We start from the raw sequence: 13923 nt of genomic DNA, 5'->3' as shown, positions 1-13923 counted from the left end.
TTAAATCTCTTTCTCTTCAGTCACTTGAGGGACACAGGAACAGTTGGTATAGCTGGCACCACTAGGAGGCAGGACACAATAATAAAAAACAAACTAGTCCCTCCCTCCGCCTGCTATACCACCCTCTGCAGGCAGAAACATGTTTGTACCAAAGCAAGAAAACAGGAGGTTATTAATAGGAAAAAAACAGAGAATAATAGAACTATGCACAAAAAAAGGTGGTTGTCTTTACCAACCATGTCTGAGTTTGAGTGAATGGCCTCAATCCAGGGAGGGAAGTCCTGTGTCCCCCAAGTGACTGAAGAGAAAGAGATTTAACGGTGAGTACACAAAATCTCCTTTTCTCCATTGTCAACTTGAGGGACACAGGAACAGTGGGGACTTACCAAAGCTGTCCCCTAATATATACAGGTGGGAAGAGAGGCCTAGGTGGAACCAACCACTGAGCCTTGAAGTACCTTCCTGCCGTAGAGGGTGTCAGATGCCTCAAAGGTGTCAAATTGGTAAAATTTGGCAAATGTATGACTAGATGTCCATGTGACAGTTTTGTACAATTGTTCAGCTGAGGCCTGGTTCCGGAAGGCCCAGGATGTACTCATTCCTCTGGTGGAGTGAGCCCTGACACTAAATGGCGGTTTAAGTCCCTGTGCCGTTTAGGCCTTTTGAATTGCCTGTTTGATCCAGCGATCCCAAGGATAGTCCCATGGAGAGACCCTCTTGAAGAAAGGCCAATAGATTGGGAGTAGAAAACTTCTGAAAATTGGCTCCCTGGTCTTGGCACCACGGTTGGTAAATGGACCATACTCTATGGTAGGTCTTGGCGGAGACGGGTTTGCATGCTGCGTGCATGGTGAGAATCACAGCGTCAGAGTATACCTTCTTTTTTAGTATATCAGTCTCAGTAGCCACGCTGTCAATATGAGGTTGTCTGGGCATGAGGGACGAATTGGTCCCTGTGATAGGAGATCTGGTATGGATGGTAGCGTCTATGGTTCCTCTATGGAAAGGTTCACGAGGTCCAAGAACCAAGTGCGGTGAGGCCATCTTGGAGCTATGAGAATAAGGGTGGTGTTTTCCCTCTGCAGATTCTTGATTGTTCTGGGAAGAAGAGGAAGCGGTGGGAAGGCGTATGCTAGCTGGAACTTCCAAGGAGAGGTCAGAAAGTCCGCTGCCAGGAACAAGGGATCCCTGTAGTGCACGAAGAAGAGTGGTAACTTTTGGTTGTGGCAGGACACCATGAGGTCCACCTCTGGCATCCCCCATCTTTGAGTGATCTCTTGGAAAATCTTCTCGCCTGGATCTAGAGATCTAGAGAATCTGCTTCCCAGTTTAGGAGTCCCGGAATGTAGATGGCTAATAGTTGGGACTGGTGGGTCTCTGCCCAGTGGAGAATGAGTCCAACCTCGTTTAACGTCTTCCTGCTTCTTGTGCTGCCTTGGTGATTTATATATGCTACCACTGTGGCATTGTCGGACTGAATCTTTACTGCCTGTCCCACTAGCTCCTGTTGCCAGTGGATTAAGGCTAAGCGAATCACCCGAATCTTGAGTCTTGTGTGATAGGTGAATCACCTGAAGTAAGGATTTTCATTTCCATACTGATAGGATATTCCATTGAAGGTCCCTGAGGTCATGCTGTGCAAAGGGTACTGCTTCTATGGTCGAAACCATTACTCTCAGGACTTTCATGCAGAATTTGTCTGTGTGATTATGTCACAACAAAAGGGACAGCACTAGGGTCCGTAAGTGATGAACCTTGTCTGGGGGGAGAGAGACTGTTTGTGTCTGCGTATTGTAGAGCATTGACTTGGGATCAGGGAGGACTTGTCCAGGTTGAGGTACCAGCCCAACTCCTGCAGCTTTTCCATGGTGACCGGAGTGCATGTTGGGCTTGTGCAAAGGTCGATGCCTTGATTAGGAGGTCATCCAAGTACGGTGTTATGGACACCCCTGAAGAACAGATCAGGTCAGTGGCAACAGCCATGATCTTGGTAAAGTCTCAAGGAGCTGAAGTCAGTCCGAACGGAAGAGCTGTGAACGGGTAATGTTGGTTTTGAAAAGAAAACGCAAAAACCTCTGATGGAGTAGGAAAATTGGTACATGATCCGTTATATTGAGGGATACCAGGAATTGACCAGAAGACATTGCCGCACTGACGGATTTTAGAGATTCCATCTTGAACCTCCATGGTCGGATGAATTGTCAAGCTCCTTGAGGTCCAAGGTTCCCCTCTTGGGAACCACAAATAAATTTGAGCCCCTGAATATTCCTTCGGGTGGTACCGGCACGATGAAGTCTGATTGTAGAAGCTTGGTCGACTGCCTCATGGAGCGCCTGAGATTTGTGATGTTCATGAGGGAAACGGGACATGAAGAAACAGCAAGGAGGTAGGAATGCAAACTCCAGGTTATATAGCCTGGGTTACAGTCTCGTGAACCCAGGGATCCTGAGTCAAGTGCAGCCATGCATCATTGAAGTGGTGTAGTCTCCCCTTACGGCTGCTTTGCTTGACAGAGGAGGAGCATAGTCATGCAGATGCGGGTTTTCCAGCAGGTTTTGATGGAGGCTTTTCGGGACTGCCACGAGGATCTAGGCTTTGCTCCAAAACATCCTCTTCCAGCTGATAAATGTCGGGGAGGGGATGATCTCACGCCCTTGTTCTGGGGGCCACAAAAAAATCTTCTCTGACGGAAGGAAGCACGCGCCCTTGGTTGAGGAAGGAGTGTGCTTTTACCCCCGGTTGCTTGGCTTGACAAAAAAGGAGCTTACCCTTGGTATAGAGGTTAGGGATTTCGTGGGGGAAGCGATCCGCTGCCCAGAGCTTCATCCATAAGGAACGGCGAGCAGCCACCGCCACAGCTGAAGTTCTTCTAATAACCTAGGTTGCGTCAAGCGATGCTTCTCATAAATAGTCTTTGGCCTCTTTCATCTGTGACGCTAACTGGGAGAGTTCATGCCAGGGAACCCCTGATGAAATTGCTCAGCATAGTGAGTCTGACCAAGATTGGACAGCTCTACTGACCCACGCTGATGCCAGAACTGGTTGAAGGGAAGTACCACAAGCAGAGAATAGAGAATGTAGGAGTCCCTCCAGCTTCTTGTCCATTGAGTCCTTAAAGGAAGCTGCATCTGGAACTGGTAGAGCTGTGTTCTTAGAGAGACGTGACACCGGAGTGTGCGCTGATGGAGGAGAAGACCACTTTTCTGTGAGTTCAGGCGAAAAAACGACGGTTTGCCTGGAAACGTCTCTCTGGTTTGTCCCACTCCTGCTATATGATCTGATCAAGCTGGGCATGGGAGAGAAAGGGAAGGGAGGATCTACTCCATTTGATCTGCGTTTGAAAAGGCAGGGAGTTGAACTGGAGCTGGATCCAGGTTCCTGCAGGTGTAAGGTTTCCAGGACTGAAGCAATTAGGGAATTGATTGCCTCAGAGGATAGTTCAGGCGAGTCTTCCTCTTCTTGATCTGAACTGTGGGACAGTTCTCCATCAGAAAGTTCCTGCTCGTCACATGAGTCAGGTAGCAGGAGAGAATGAGCATTAGACTCATCTTCACAGTCATCATCGGAGGAAGAGGGGGCCCTGCGCTTGATGGATTTGGGCTTAGGGTTGTCTAGACGGTCAAGAAGCTTGTCTAGTGACATGGCCATCTTAGGAATGCCGGAGGCTAATTGGGACGCCCACTCAGGGGATTGTAGCCTCTGTGGTGATGGGTCCCTGGCCTAGGGGATCCGAGTGGGAGGCTTGGCTTACCCGAGGACTGGGTCCTGGGGTTTCCGGAATAGGCTCCGGTGGCTCGCACTTGGAGCATAAAGGTTTCTTGTGGCCGGATGGCAGACGTTTGTGGCATTTGGCACAAGCTAAAAATCTTACAGATGCCATCCTGGGAAAGAGGTTGTCACTGGATGTTTCAGACATGGTGAGCATGAGAAACCAGTTCTAGAATAAGGAGAGAGGATAAAAATAATACTCAGGCACAATTTAGAATATTATATATAGATATATATATGTATATATATATATATATATATATAGATAGATAGATAGATACACACACACACAAGAAAATGTGGTAGCGCACTCCTGGGATTTCTTCAATAAAAAATAGTTTATTTCGACATGTTTGCAGTAATCCGGAATTACTGCAAACATGTCGAAATAAACTATTTTTTATTGAAGAAATCCCAGGAGTGCGCTACCACATTTTCTTGTATCTATTACTTCCCAGGAGCAGCACCCGGTATGTACAAGAGGGATTGCCGATAGGAGCGCGGATCATAAATGGTACTGTTGAGACCAGTACTGTGCTTAGGTTGGTCTAGCAGGCCTCTCTATATAAACCCAAGGGGGCTGGTGTGCCTGCTAATAATGGCAGCAGCTAAGTCCCTTGGTGAAGACCTCTGCTCCAGTTCTGGAGGCAGCACCATCCTTGATAAGGAGGCTGTGCTATCGGAAGTAGGAGCCCCGTGTGGCTACGCTGTGCTGTCACTCCAGCTGTGAGGAGGAGCGTGTGGGGTCTAAGCGCGCAAGGACTTTGGCGCGAATAGGACTGTGGGCACTGCCGGAAACACTGACATGGGTGCACGTCCTCCAATGCCCACTTTCCACTGGCAATACTGACAAAGAAATTAGTCCAGCACCCGCAGTTTAAAATAAAACAGCCTTTATTGGTGCAAGCTCATTACAGCAATGTTTCAGACCGTATGGTCTTTTATCAAGCTTTTGACAAGCTTGATAAAAGACCATACGGTCTGAAACGTTGCTATAATGCCCTTGCACCAGAAAAGGCTGTTTTATTTAAAACTGCGGGTGCTGGACTAATTTCTTTGTCAATATTGCCAGTGGAAAGTGGGCATTGGAGGACGTGCACCCATCCAAGGAAGAAAGTGGAAGTCGTGCTGACTACTAGTCTGCTCACTGCCGGAAACACGCCATATGGGAGAGAGCGCCCGTGAGGAATGTGACGCACGCTTCCGGGTTGCACTCTGGCGCGCACTTCCGGGTTGCGCTTCAAGCAAGGGGAATGGTGCCTGGGCGCGCACAGTATAAAAATAGGCGCTTTTGGGGAAGTGAATGAAAAAAAGGGCACCGAAGTTCTGCCCATGGCCTCCCCCTAAGTGAGCAGTAAGGGCTTGTCTGGATCCTTAAAGGGGTTGTTCACCTTTGTAACAAATTGGCATATCTAACAGTTCACATAAATAGAACAAACTTTTCCATGGAAATAGTTAACAGAAAAAGTACAGTTCAAGAGATATTCACCTCAGAAGTGTCCCTGTACTAATCCTTCAGTTCCACACAGACCCTGTGCTGGGAGGGGGTCACTGACCCCCAAAAACACTACAGTGTTCACTTCCTCTTCCTTATATGACATCACACATTGTACTGGCAGCTAACTTAACTCCTATTGGTTGTGTCTGCTGTCAATCTGCCACTGCTTCCTGTGCTGGGGAATTTGAGCAGCATTCAGGTACTGAAGAGAAACTGTTACAAGTTTGTGAGAGGGAGGAGGAGTGTGGGCTGTGTGCTGCAGAGACTTCAACTGTGCAGATGGGGGGGGTCGAGGTGCTTGAGACCAGGAGTTTTACGGATAATAGATCTTTCCATAATTTGGATCTTCATACCTTAAATCAACTAGAAAATCATGTAAACATTAAATAAACCCAAATAGGCTGGTTTTGCTTCCAATAAGGATTAATTATATCTTAGTTGGGATCAAGTACAAGCTACTGTTTTATTATTACACAGAAAAAAGAAATCATTTTTAAAAATTTGAATTATTGGATTATAATGGATACTATGGGAGATGACACTTGTACTTTCCAGAAATATATTATTTTTTTTGGGGGGGGGGGTCCATGTATTATTTGTGTATTTACCTCATAAAAAATCATTATTCAGCAGCTGACGTGACTTCCTGGGACTATTTGTATGAGCTTGAGGCTTTCCAAGTGAGTTGAATTTTTGTGCATAAACTAAAATATTTTTCTGGTATAATTCCCTATATCATGAAAAATATAACTTTTTAATTTTTTGGTATTTAGAGCTCTAAATCTTGTTCCAGAAGTGGAACACTTAAACACTTAAAAAAGGTATCGTTTTCCTAGGGAAATTACCACCCCCCCCCCAGGAGAGCGCGCAAAATGTTCAAAAAACCTACCTGCCCTCAACACTGCTCTGCCTGTCACTTAGGGCTGCCACCTTACCCCTTTAAAACCAAACACATATGAAATTCACAGCCTGCATGGCTAATTAGCAATTCATTTAGATGCATGATACATGGCTGCACAGAAATCAGTTCAGTCTGCAGCATCTAAATGAGTTGATAATTAGCCATGCAGGCTGTAGATTTCATATGTGTTTGGTTTTAAAAGGGTGAGGTGGCAGCCCTACTGTCCCTGCTAGATGTGTAAGTTACATACGTTTCTCAGCAAGTCAGTGCTGGTTTTGTTGCAATTTTGTAAATAACTGACATTATGCTTAATGCCAAAGATATTAAAAGGTAAAAATATAGAAAAGCCAGTATTTATTCCCAGAAAAGGTTGCAGCCCTTTGGCACTCCATTCAGTTATAGCCTAGGCAGAAGGACAGTGCCAGAATTGGGAGAACAATGTTGCTCCTTCCTTTTCTGCAGTATTTGTCTGCATGGCTGTGTGATTGTTTGTTACAAAGCAGGTTTGTTTATATGCTGCGTCTATTAACCTCTGCCATTACAATTGAGTAATCAACCAAAGATCATTCAAATTATGTGACCGGTTACAGTTCACAAGCACCCAATAAATTACTAGGAGGAGGGCAGTATCAACATCCAATAGGAAACAAGTAAGGGCAAAGCCTGGGCATGATGATGTCATCATATAGGAAGTTCTTGGTGTGTCAGGTTCAAAATAGGCCACTCCCATCACTTCAGAAAACTGGTCAGAGAGACAGGAGAAGGACTGAGTTAATAGGTATAAAAATTAGCTTTTACAATGGCATTTTTACTTTTTGTTATGGAAAATGGTTTTTCTAACACATTGAGAGCATTTTTAGTGGTTTCATAAGATTTGTACATTGAAGGTGAACAACCCCTTTAAAACACGTCCCCAGTGAATCTGAGGAACTCTGGCACCAAGAGATTATCTCCTCTTACTTTGACTCCCCTTACTGTGGCTGCCTTGCACTGATGGGCCTGTGTATATAAAGTCTGTCAATTACCTTTAATGACTTGACCTCTGCCCCCCCCTGTCAACCAGGCAGTGGAACCTTCCCCTAATAAAGACAGAAGAGGGGTTCAGTAACTTGGGTGGTCCGTGCCAGGTGCACAAGAACCCCGGTTACAATCAGTTGGAAGATGGACTGTAAGATAAGCTACTCAGTGTAGATGTCCCGTCTCACTTCAGTGAATAATAATAATGAAAATAAAATAAAGAAAATATGAAAATAATAAATAACTCCTGAAAGGAGCTGTAAGAATGTCCTAAAGAGATACTGTCATGGGAAAAAACTTTTTTTTCAAAATTAATCAGTTAATAATGCTGCTCCAGCAGAATTCTGCACTGAAATCCATTTCTCAAAAGAGCAAACTGATTTTTTTATATTCAATTTTGAAATCTGACATGGGGCTAGACATATTGTCAATTTCCCAGCTGCCCCAAGTCATGTGACTTGTGCTCTGATAAACTTCAATCACTCTTTACTGCTGTACTGCAAGTTGGAGTGATATCACCCCCCCCCCCAGCAGCCAAACAAAAGAACAATGGGAAGGTTACCAGATAGCAGCTCCCTAACACAAGATAACAGCTGCCTGGTAGATCTAAGAACAACACTCAATAGTAAAAACCCATGTCCCACTGAGACACATTCAGTTACATTGAGAAGGAAAAACAGCAGCCTGCCAGAAAGCATTTCTCCCCTAAAGTGCAGGCACAAGTCACATGACCAGAGGCAGCTGTAAATTGACAAAATGTCTAGCCCCATGTCAGATTTCAAAATTGAATATAAAAATATCTGTTTGCTCTTTTGAGAAATGGATTTCAGTGCAGAATTCTGCTGGAGTAGCACTATTAACTGATGCGTTTTGAAAAAAACATGTTTTCCGATGACAGGATCCCTTAACCTCCTGAGGACACAACGAAACTGAGCATGTTTCTGCCTGCAGAGGGGGATATAGCTGCCGGAGGGAGGGACTAGTTTGTTATTTATTATTGTGTCCTGCCTCCTACTGACATATCCCTGGACCCATAGGAAATAAAGGTAAGGCAGTAAAGTAAAGGTAGTATTATAAAATACCTCAATATCAAATAAGCAAAAGCAAATTTAAAATTTAAAATTTTCATGCATTTTGCATTGTTTTTTTGTGGTCCATTCTCACAATTTCATTAATACACAGTTCCGTAATATAAGACAATAAATAAACTATTAAAAAAGACACTGATTATCATATAAATTATTCAAAGCTGGTCACTAAGGAATTTATTGGTGAGATCGATCAGATGTATGAGGGATTGACAGAGCAATATACGGGGCTAGTGAAAGGAGGTGTCTGAGACAGCCTAAAAAGGTTACAAGTGGCACTTCAACCGGTCTTCTTTTCTTTCCTTGCCAGTCCACCTACTTCAGAAGCAAAAAACAGAAGGACTGAGAGCAGTTTTTACTTCAAAGTACATACAGTATAAGAACATATTCTCCAAGTACTCAATAAATCTGTAATGGTAGATGAGACATGAAAGAAAAGAGAAACAATAGGTATCTCAGTGACCTCTTTGCACTAATCCAGGCATGTCCAAACTCTGGCCCGTGGGCCAATTGTGGCCCGTTTTCAAATTTACACCAGCCCTCAGCCTCCGTCACGAAATTAATAATAATGTAGCCCACCAGCAAAGTGCGATCAGGAATCGAGTAGCCGTAGCAGTAATATTTGAGCACATTAGTGAAATGATCTGCCACTTGGTCTATACTGCTGCTTGTGTGCTGAAGGTGTTAGCAATAGACACGTACTGTCACATAGCGATGCGCTGCTCTCGCATACTGCTTTAGGGCTGAAGGAGCAATAGACGTACTGACGTAAACTAAAGAATTATGTGGCAGATCATTCCACTAATGTGCCCAAATATTACGGCTATGCGATTCCTTTAATTTAATGTTAATGGTTCAAAGAATGTCAGGCCAAATGGTCGGCCCCTACACATTTTCACCTCACCAAATCTGGCCCTCGTTGCAAAAAGTTTGGACAATCCTGACTAATCCCATATATTGCCCCTCATACACCAGATCTATCTCACCAATACATTCCTCAGACCAGTTCTGTTTGTTTTATTTATTTATATGTTTTATACAAGTATGGGAGTGCTTATATCTGGAAACCCATGATCCAGAAAGCTCAAACCTACAGGAAGACCATCTTCCATTGAGTTAATTTTGAGCAAAAGTTAAAAAATGTTTCCTTGTAATAACAACAAAATAGGTGCTGAAACCAATAGACAGACTCGCCAGAAAATATAGAGGGTGCTTCTTTACAGTGCATCATAAGATATATGTATAAAATAAATATGGTATGAACAGCTTATGTATGTAAATAAAGAAATATTATCACTACCTTCTTAAGAAGAGGAGAATTTAAACCATAAAAGCCCATAAGCATAATTTCCAAGCCCCCTGTTTCCGTAGGGCATAATGTATGAAGCCAAATTGGATAAAAACACTGGACATGCTGTATAAAGCCATTCCAACCATTTCTTACCCAGACCCATTCATCCAAGGACATAATACTGTTTGTTTTATAAAAGTAAAGATCTAAATAGTATTTTTAATTAAAGTTGTGAAAAAAGCGCAGAACATATGAACTGAAATAATGTTACCTCTTGAACTTGTAGGTGCTGATAAGATGCCCGTACATGTGGTTCACGAGATCCTAGGCGGGTGACTATGAAGGTCTCATTGTGTGATTGTGCTACATTACCATGTGAAGTGGGCACAGATTCCTCCCCAGGTGCTGCTCTCTGTAATCGGAAATATTGGGGTACATCTTTGACCTCAACAGAGACGGGCAGTATTGGTATACTAGGAGAACTGCCAATGGCTGCAAAGAGATACATTTATATAAACAAACACCCAAAGAATTGTTATTGTTAATATATTGCTAAAATTAATTTTGCTTTTCTAACATTAAGGCCAAATTTTTTTTACTCTAAATATGCAGGTTCTCAAATTCGATTGGGAGGTTATTTAAGAAAAATGTGAACGTCTAAAACTCAAAAAATTTTACTGACTCGAAAACTCGAATCGAGTTTATTCTCTGAAAAAAAATTTAACATCAGGAAGACTATTAACATCTTCAAATGGGTCACTGGACCTCTCCCATTGACTTATACATTTGGCAGGTTTTAGGTGGCAAACAGTCAAATTCAAATTATTCCCAGGGTAAAGGTTTGCTAAATCTCGAATTTTGAATCGAGTTTGGAATATTCCCAATTCAAATTTGTGAGTTTTGCCAAAAAATAAACTATTTAAAAATTTGAATTTCCTATTCAACCCTTGATAAATCTGCACCTTATTATATTGAACATGTGAGCAATCTGCAATTTAACTGAAAAAACACCATCATGCATCAGACTATACAGAGCTAATGCATTCAGAATAAAACAGTATATGCATGATGAATGCCAACACACTGCAATCAGTAATTGAAGAGATAAACCAATGCGCTGTTATTCGATAATAATAAAACAAAAGAACAGGTTATTGAGAGTTTCTGATCTTTTTATATCAATTGAAAAATGTCTTGGGATCCATTTCTGACAAATGAAATGGTAAGCTTTGGAGGGCACAACATTATAAATACCAGGCTTTAAATCTTTTTCTAAAAAATTTTTCTACTGTAATAATAAAATTGGCATCAAATATGATTTTTACTTGCTGAGTTCAACCAAGTGGCCATCCTAGCTGCCAAGTACAATAATAAACTATAATAAAATGAAGATATGAGATCTGGTAAGAAAACCTAGTAAGGACATGCATGCTTCTGTCTATGTGATTTAAAGGGAGAACTAAAGGGAAAAACAATGGGTAGAAATGCTATATTTTATAGCATTTTCTAGAATCTCTAGAACAGTAATGTGTACAGGGGGTGGGGTGACCAACTTGGATTTTTCTTGAGAGTGTCAGATGTCACCATCTTGGATTTTGTTTAATGTGTCAATGACACTCATATGCTCAAATTGCACTTGTTCTGAGCTGCCATTTAATGACAGCCTTGCGTTGTTAGATTTATATTCTATATAATACACAAAAGCCATGAATATCTTGTAAATTATATCCTTATAAACGGTGAGTTCTGATGTCATCAGTTATAAACAGTGAGTTCTGATGTCATTTCCGTCACATGACTCACTGAAATTTGTGTATTATAATAAATAAAGTACCCCCAGTTGTAAAATATGAGGATATTATAAGTTACCTCGGAGTTCCATGACCTGTATAAAAACACTCGGCCTTCGGCCTCGTGTTTTTATATGGTCATGAAACTCCTCGGTAGCTTATAATATCCTTATATTTTACAAGAGGGGGTACTTTATTCACTATATATACTGTATATTGTGAGTCGGTCCCTAAGCTCTGGTAACTGTCAGAGCAGTAAAGAACTACTGAAGGCATATTTAGAGGCCTTCACTGTGCAAGGGCTATGGTTGCCTTGGTCTGGTACAGAAGCCCAAAATATAATGTGCAGCTTGTCTAGCCTACTTTTTTTGTTTTTAAAAAACATAAAAATATGGTGCAAATTGTTCATGTGCATCTAAAAAAAAATGGCAGCATCTACAAAACATAAATGAAGTAAAGCGCTAAAATAAGGATGTATAAATGATTGTGATACATGCGTTTTATAAGGAATAGTAAGCTAAATTGTAAGACAGTAATGTCCAAACATTGACTTTTTAAAGGTGTTTAAACTACAGCTTGTGACAGTTGCTGACTGAGCATGCTGGGAGTTGTATTTAATAACTTTACAATGGCAGTTTAGAAGTGAACGTTATGTATTATCTGAATGAAAGCATGATGCCATGATGTATAGTTCGATTAACAACAATCACAAAGCAAATACTGTATTTACATAAATATTTAAATCAATATTTGGAAATCTTTAGTAGTTTATAAAAATCAATTACAGGTACTGCAGGAAGTACATAATCTCATTCATAAAATAATTAACAGAAATCATTCCTGTAGTGTAATACTAAACCTTACTACTGTGAATATGTATTATTATTTATTACATGGTTGTTCACTTGTTTGTACTAGAACTGTATTGTAAAAATGTGCTGGGTATACAGTTCTATATATTAAAAAAAAAAGTACAAATATCAATATGCGGCACAAAAGTAACCAAAATAATTTTGGTGCATCATTTTTACTTGTTTTAAGTGAAATTCAAAAGCTGAAGAAGAAATTATGTAAAACCCAATTTCAGCTTTAACGGTTATGTTCAATATAATTAAAACACAACTGCATTAATACAGAGGTTTCCAACTTGCAGCCCTCTAGCTGTTACTAAACTGCAACTCCCAGAATCCACTTTAAAAGCCATAGGCTTTCTTTGATGTTGGGGGGTTGTTATTGAAAAGCTTGAAGGCTAAAGGTTGGACAACTTTGATTTAGCATCATTGGGGTAAGCAACAATTTCAATAAAAAAAAAAAAATCTCAAAATCCCACATGAAGCACAATGTGAATGAGTCAAAATGTAGATATGGTTTATAGAGGGTATGTGTGAAATGAAGATCAGCATAGCAACATGGTATGTTTAAGGCTGAGGTTTACAAAGCCATGGAGCATATTAACAAAAGCAAGTGTGTACAGCATTCAAAATGAATGGCATTTTCTGGTCTATTAATAAAATGTCTCACTTGCATATCTGCATTTTCCTCCCCCAGTCTCTTTTGTGTGAATATTGCGTAGTAGATAGATTTGAATGAAACAGGCTAGCCAAAGGTATATTTTGTCTGCACAGCCCAGCCCCACCCAACACATCACCACAGCAGCCTACACAAGGACACAGGCTGGACACAGACCAAACACATACATACATACATACATACATACATACATACATGCTTCCTACCTTGTGCTGAGCTCAGGACCCCCAGAAGGAAAACACAAAATTCCATGTCTCAGCAGAGCTGTGACCCTGAATGACTGATTTGGAATACATGCGTGAGCAAGATGGTGTCAGAGTTCCTGTGCAATCATTTGGTCATCAGTTTGTGTGTGTCAGTGGCTGTCACTGTCCATGTGTGTGTGTCCGTCTGTGCACATGTAACAGTCTGCTGCAGATGAGCATGAACTTAAAGCTGTGATGGGGGTTGGATGTATGTGTACCTCTATATGTGCCGTTCTAAGCTACTAATGTACTTAACTTCACAGCACAAGTTAAGTGTTGTATTTTACCAATTATGTGCTCCCAACTATGTAAGAATGTTCTGACTAAATGTGATTATGTTTGTGCTAATTTGTAGTGCACACACATTGGTGTGGCTCACCTTACTTTGTGTTTGTGCAATGTAGTTGTATATTTCTCTATCTCTGCTACCTCGGGAGCTCTGCTCTGAGACTTCCAAGATAATACAAAGACATGGAAAGAGACAAAAGAGGGAGGGGAGAGAATCTGTGGGGGTGGAGAAAGAGAGAGGAGGAGGAAAAATGAAGAGAGGGCGGGGGGGATGTGAAGAGCAACTGTCCCTACCATTCAGACAAAGACAACAAGATCTTAAGAGATTTAGGTACAAACCCACACCAAGGGAAATACACAAATTTCACAAAGGCAATTATGTGTACTGTCTTTATACCTACATTATCTAAAAACAGGAAGTGAAATAAGAAATAATATGACAGAAACAGATTAATATTAGTAATGTTACACCAGCTTAAGCTCCATAATATTTCCAGACACACTGGG

At 41.5% G+C, this 13923-nt stretch overlaps 1 protein-coding gene across 1 annotated transcript in view; it reads right to left on the bottom strand.

Moving 5' to 3' along the window:
• Positions 1–13641, bottom strand: part of tmem132a.L (transmembrane protein 132A L homeolog) — a 34284-nt gene extending 20643 nt beyond the window's left edge. Inside the window, exons 1-2 of the mRNA XM_018242281.2 lie at positions 13090–13641; positions 9835–10055 (exon numbers count right to left, since the gene is read on the bottom strand). Coding sequence (XP_018097770.1) covers positions 9835–10055; positions 13090–13135 — 267 coding nt within the window. The 5' untranslated portion in view covers positions 13136–13641. The remainder of the gene's footprint in view (positions 1–9834; positions 10056–13089) is intronic.
• Positions 13642–13923: the final 282 nt, after the last annotated feature.

The sequence above is a fragment of the Xenopus laevis genome, chromosome 7L (assembly GCF_017654675.1).
Source record: "Xenopus laevis strain J_2021 chromosome 7L, Xenopus_laevis_v10.1, whole genome shotgun sequence".
NCBI classification, from domain to species: domain Eukaryota; kingdom Metazoa; phylum Chordata; class Amphibia; order Anura; family Pipidae; genus Xenopus; species Xenopus laevis.
The sequence above is the reverse complement of the archived record's forward strand: the minus strand, read 5'-3'. Positions and strand labels throughout refer to the sequence as shown.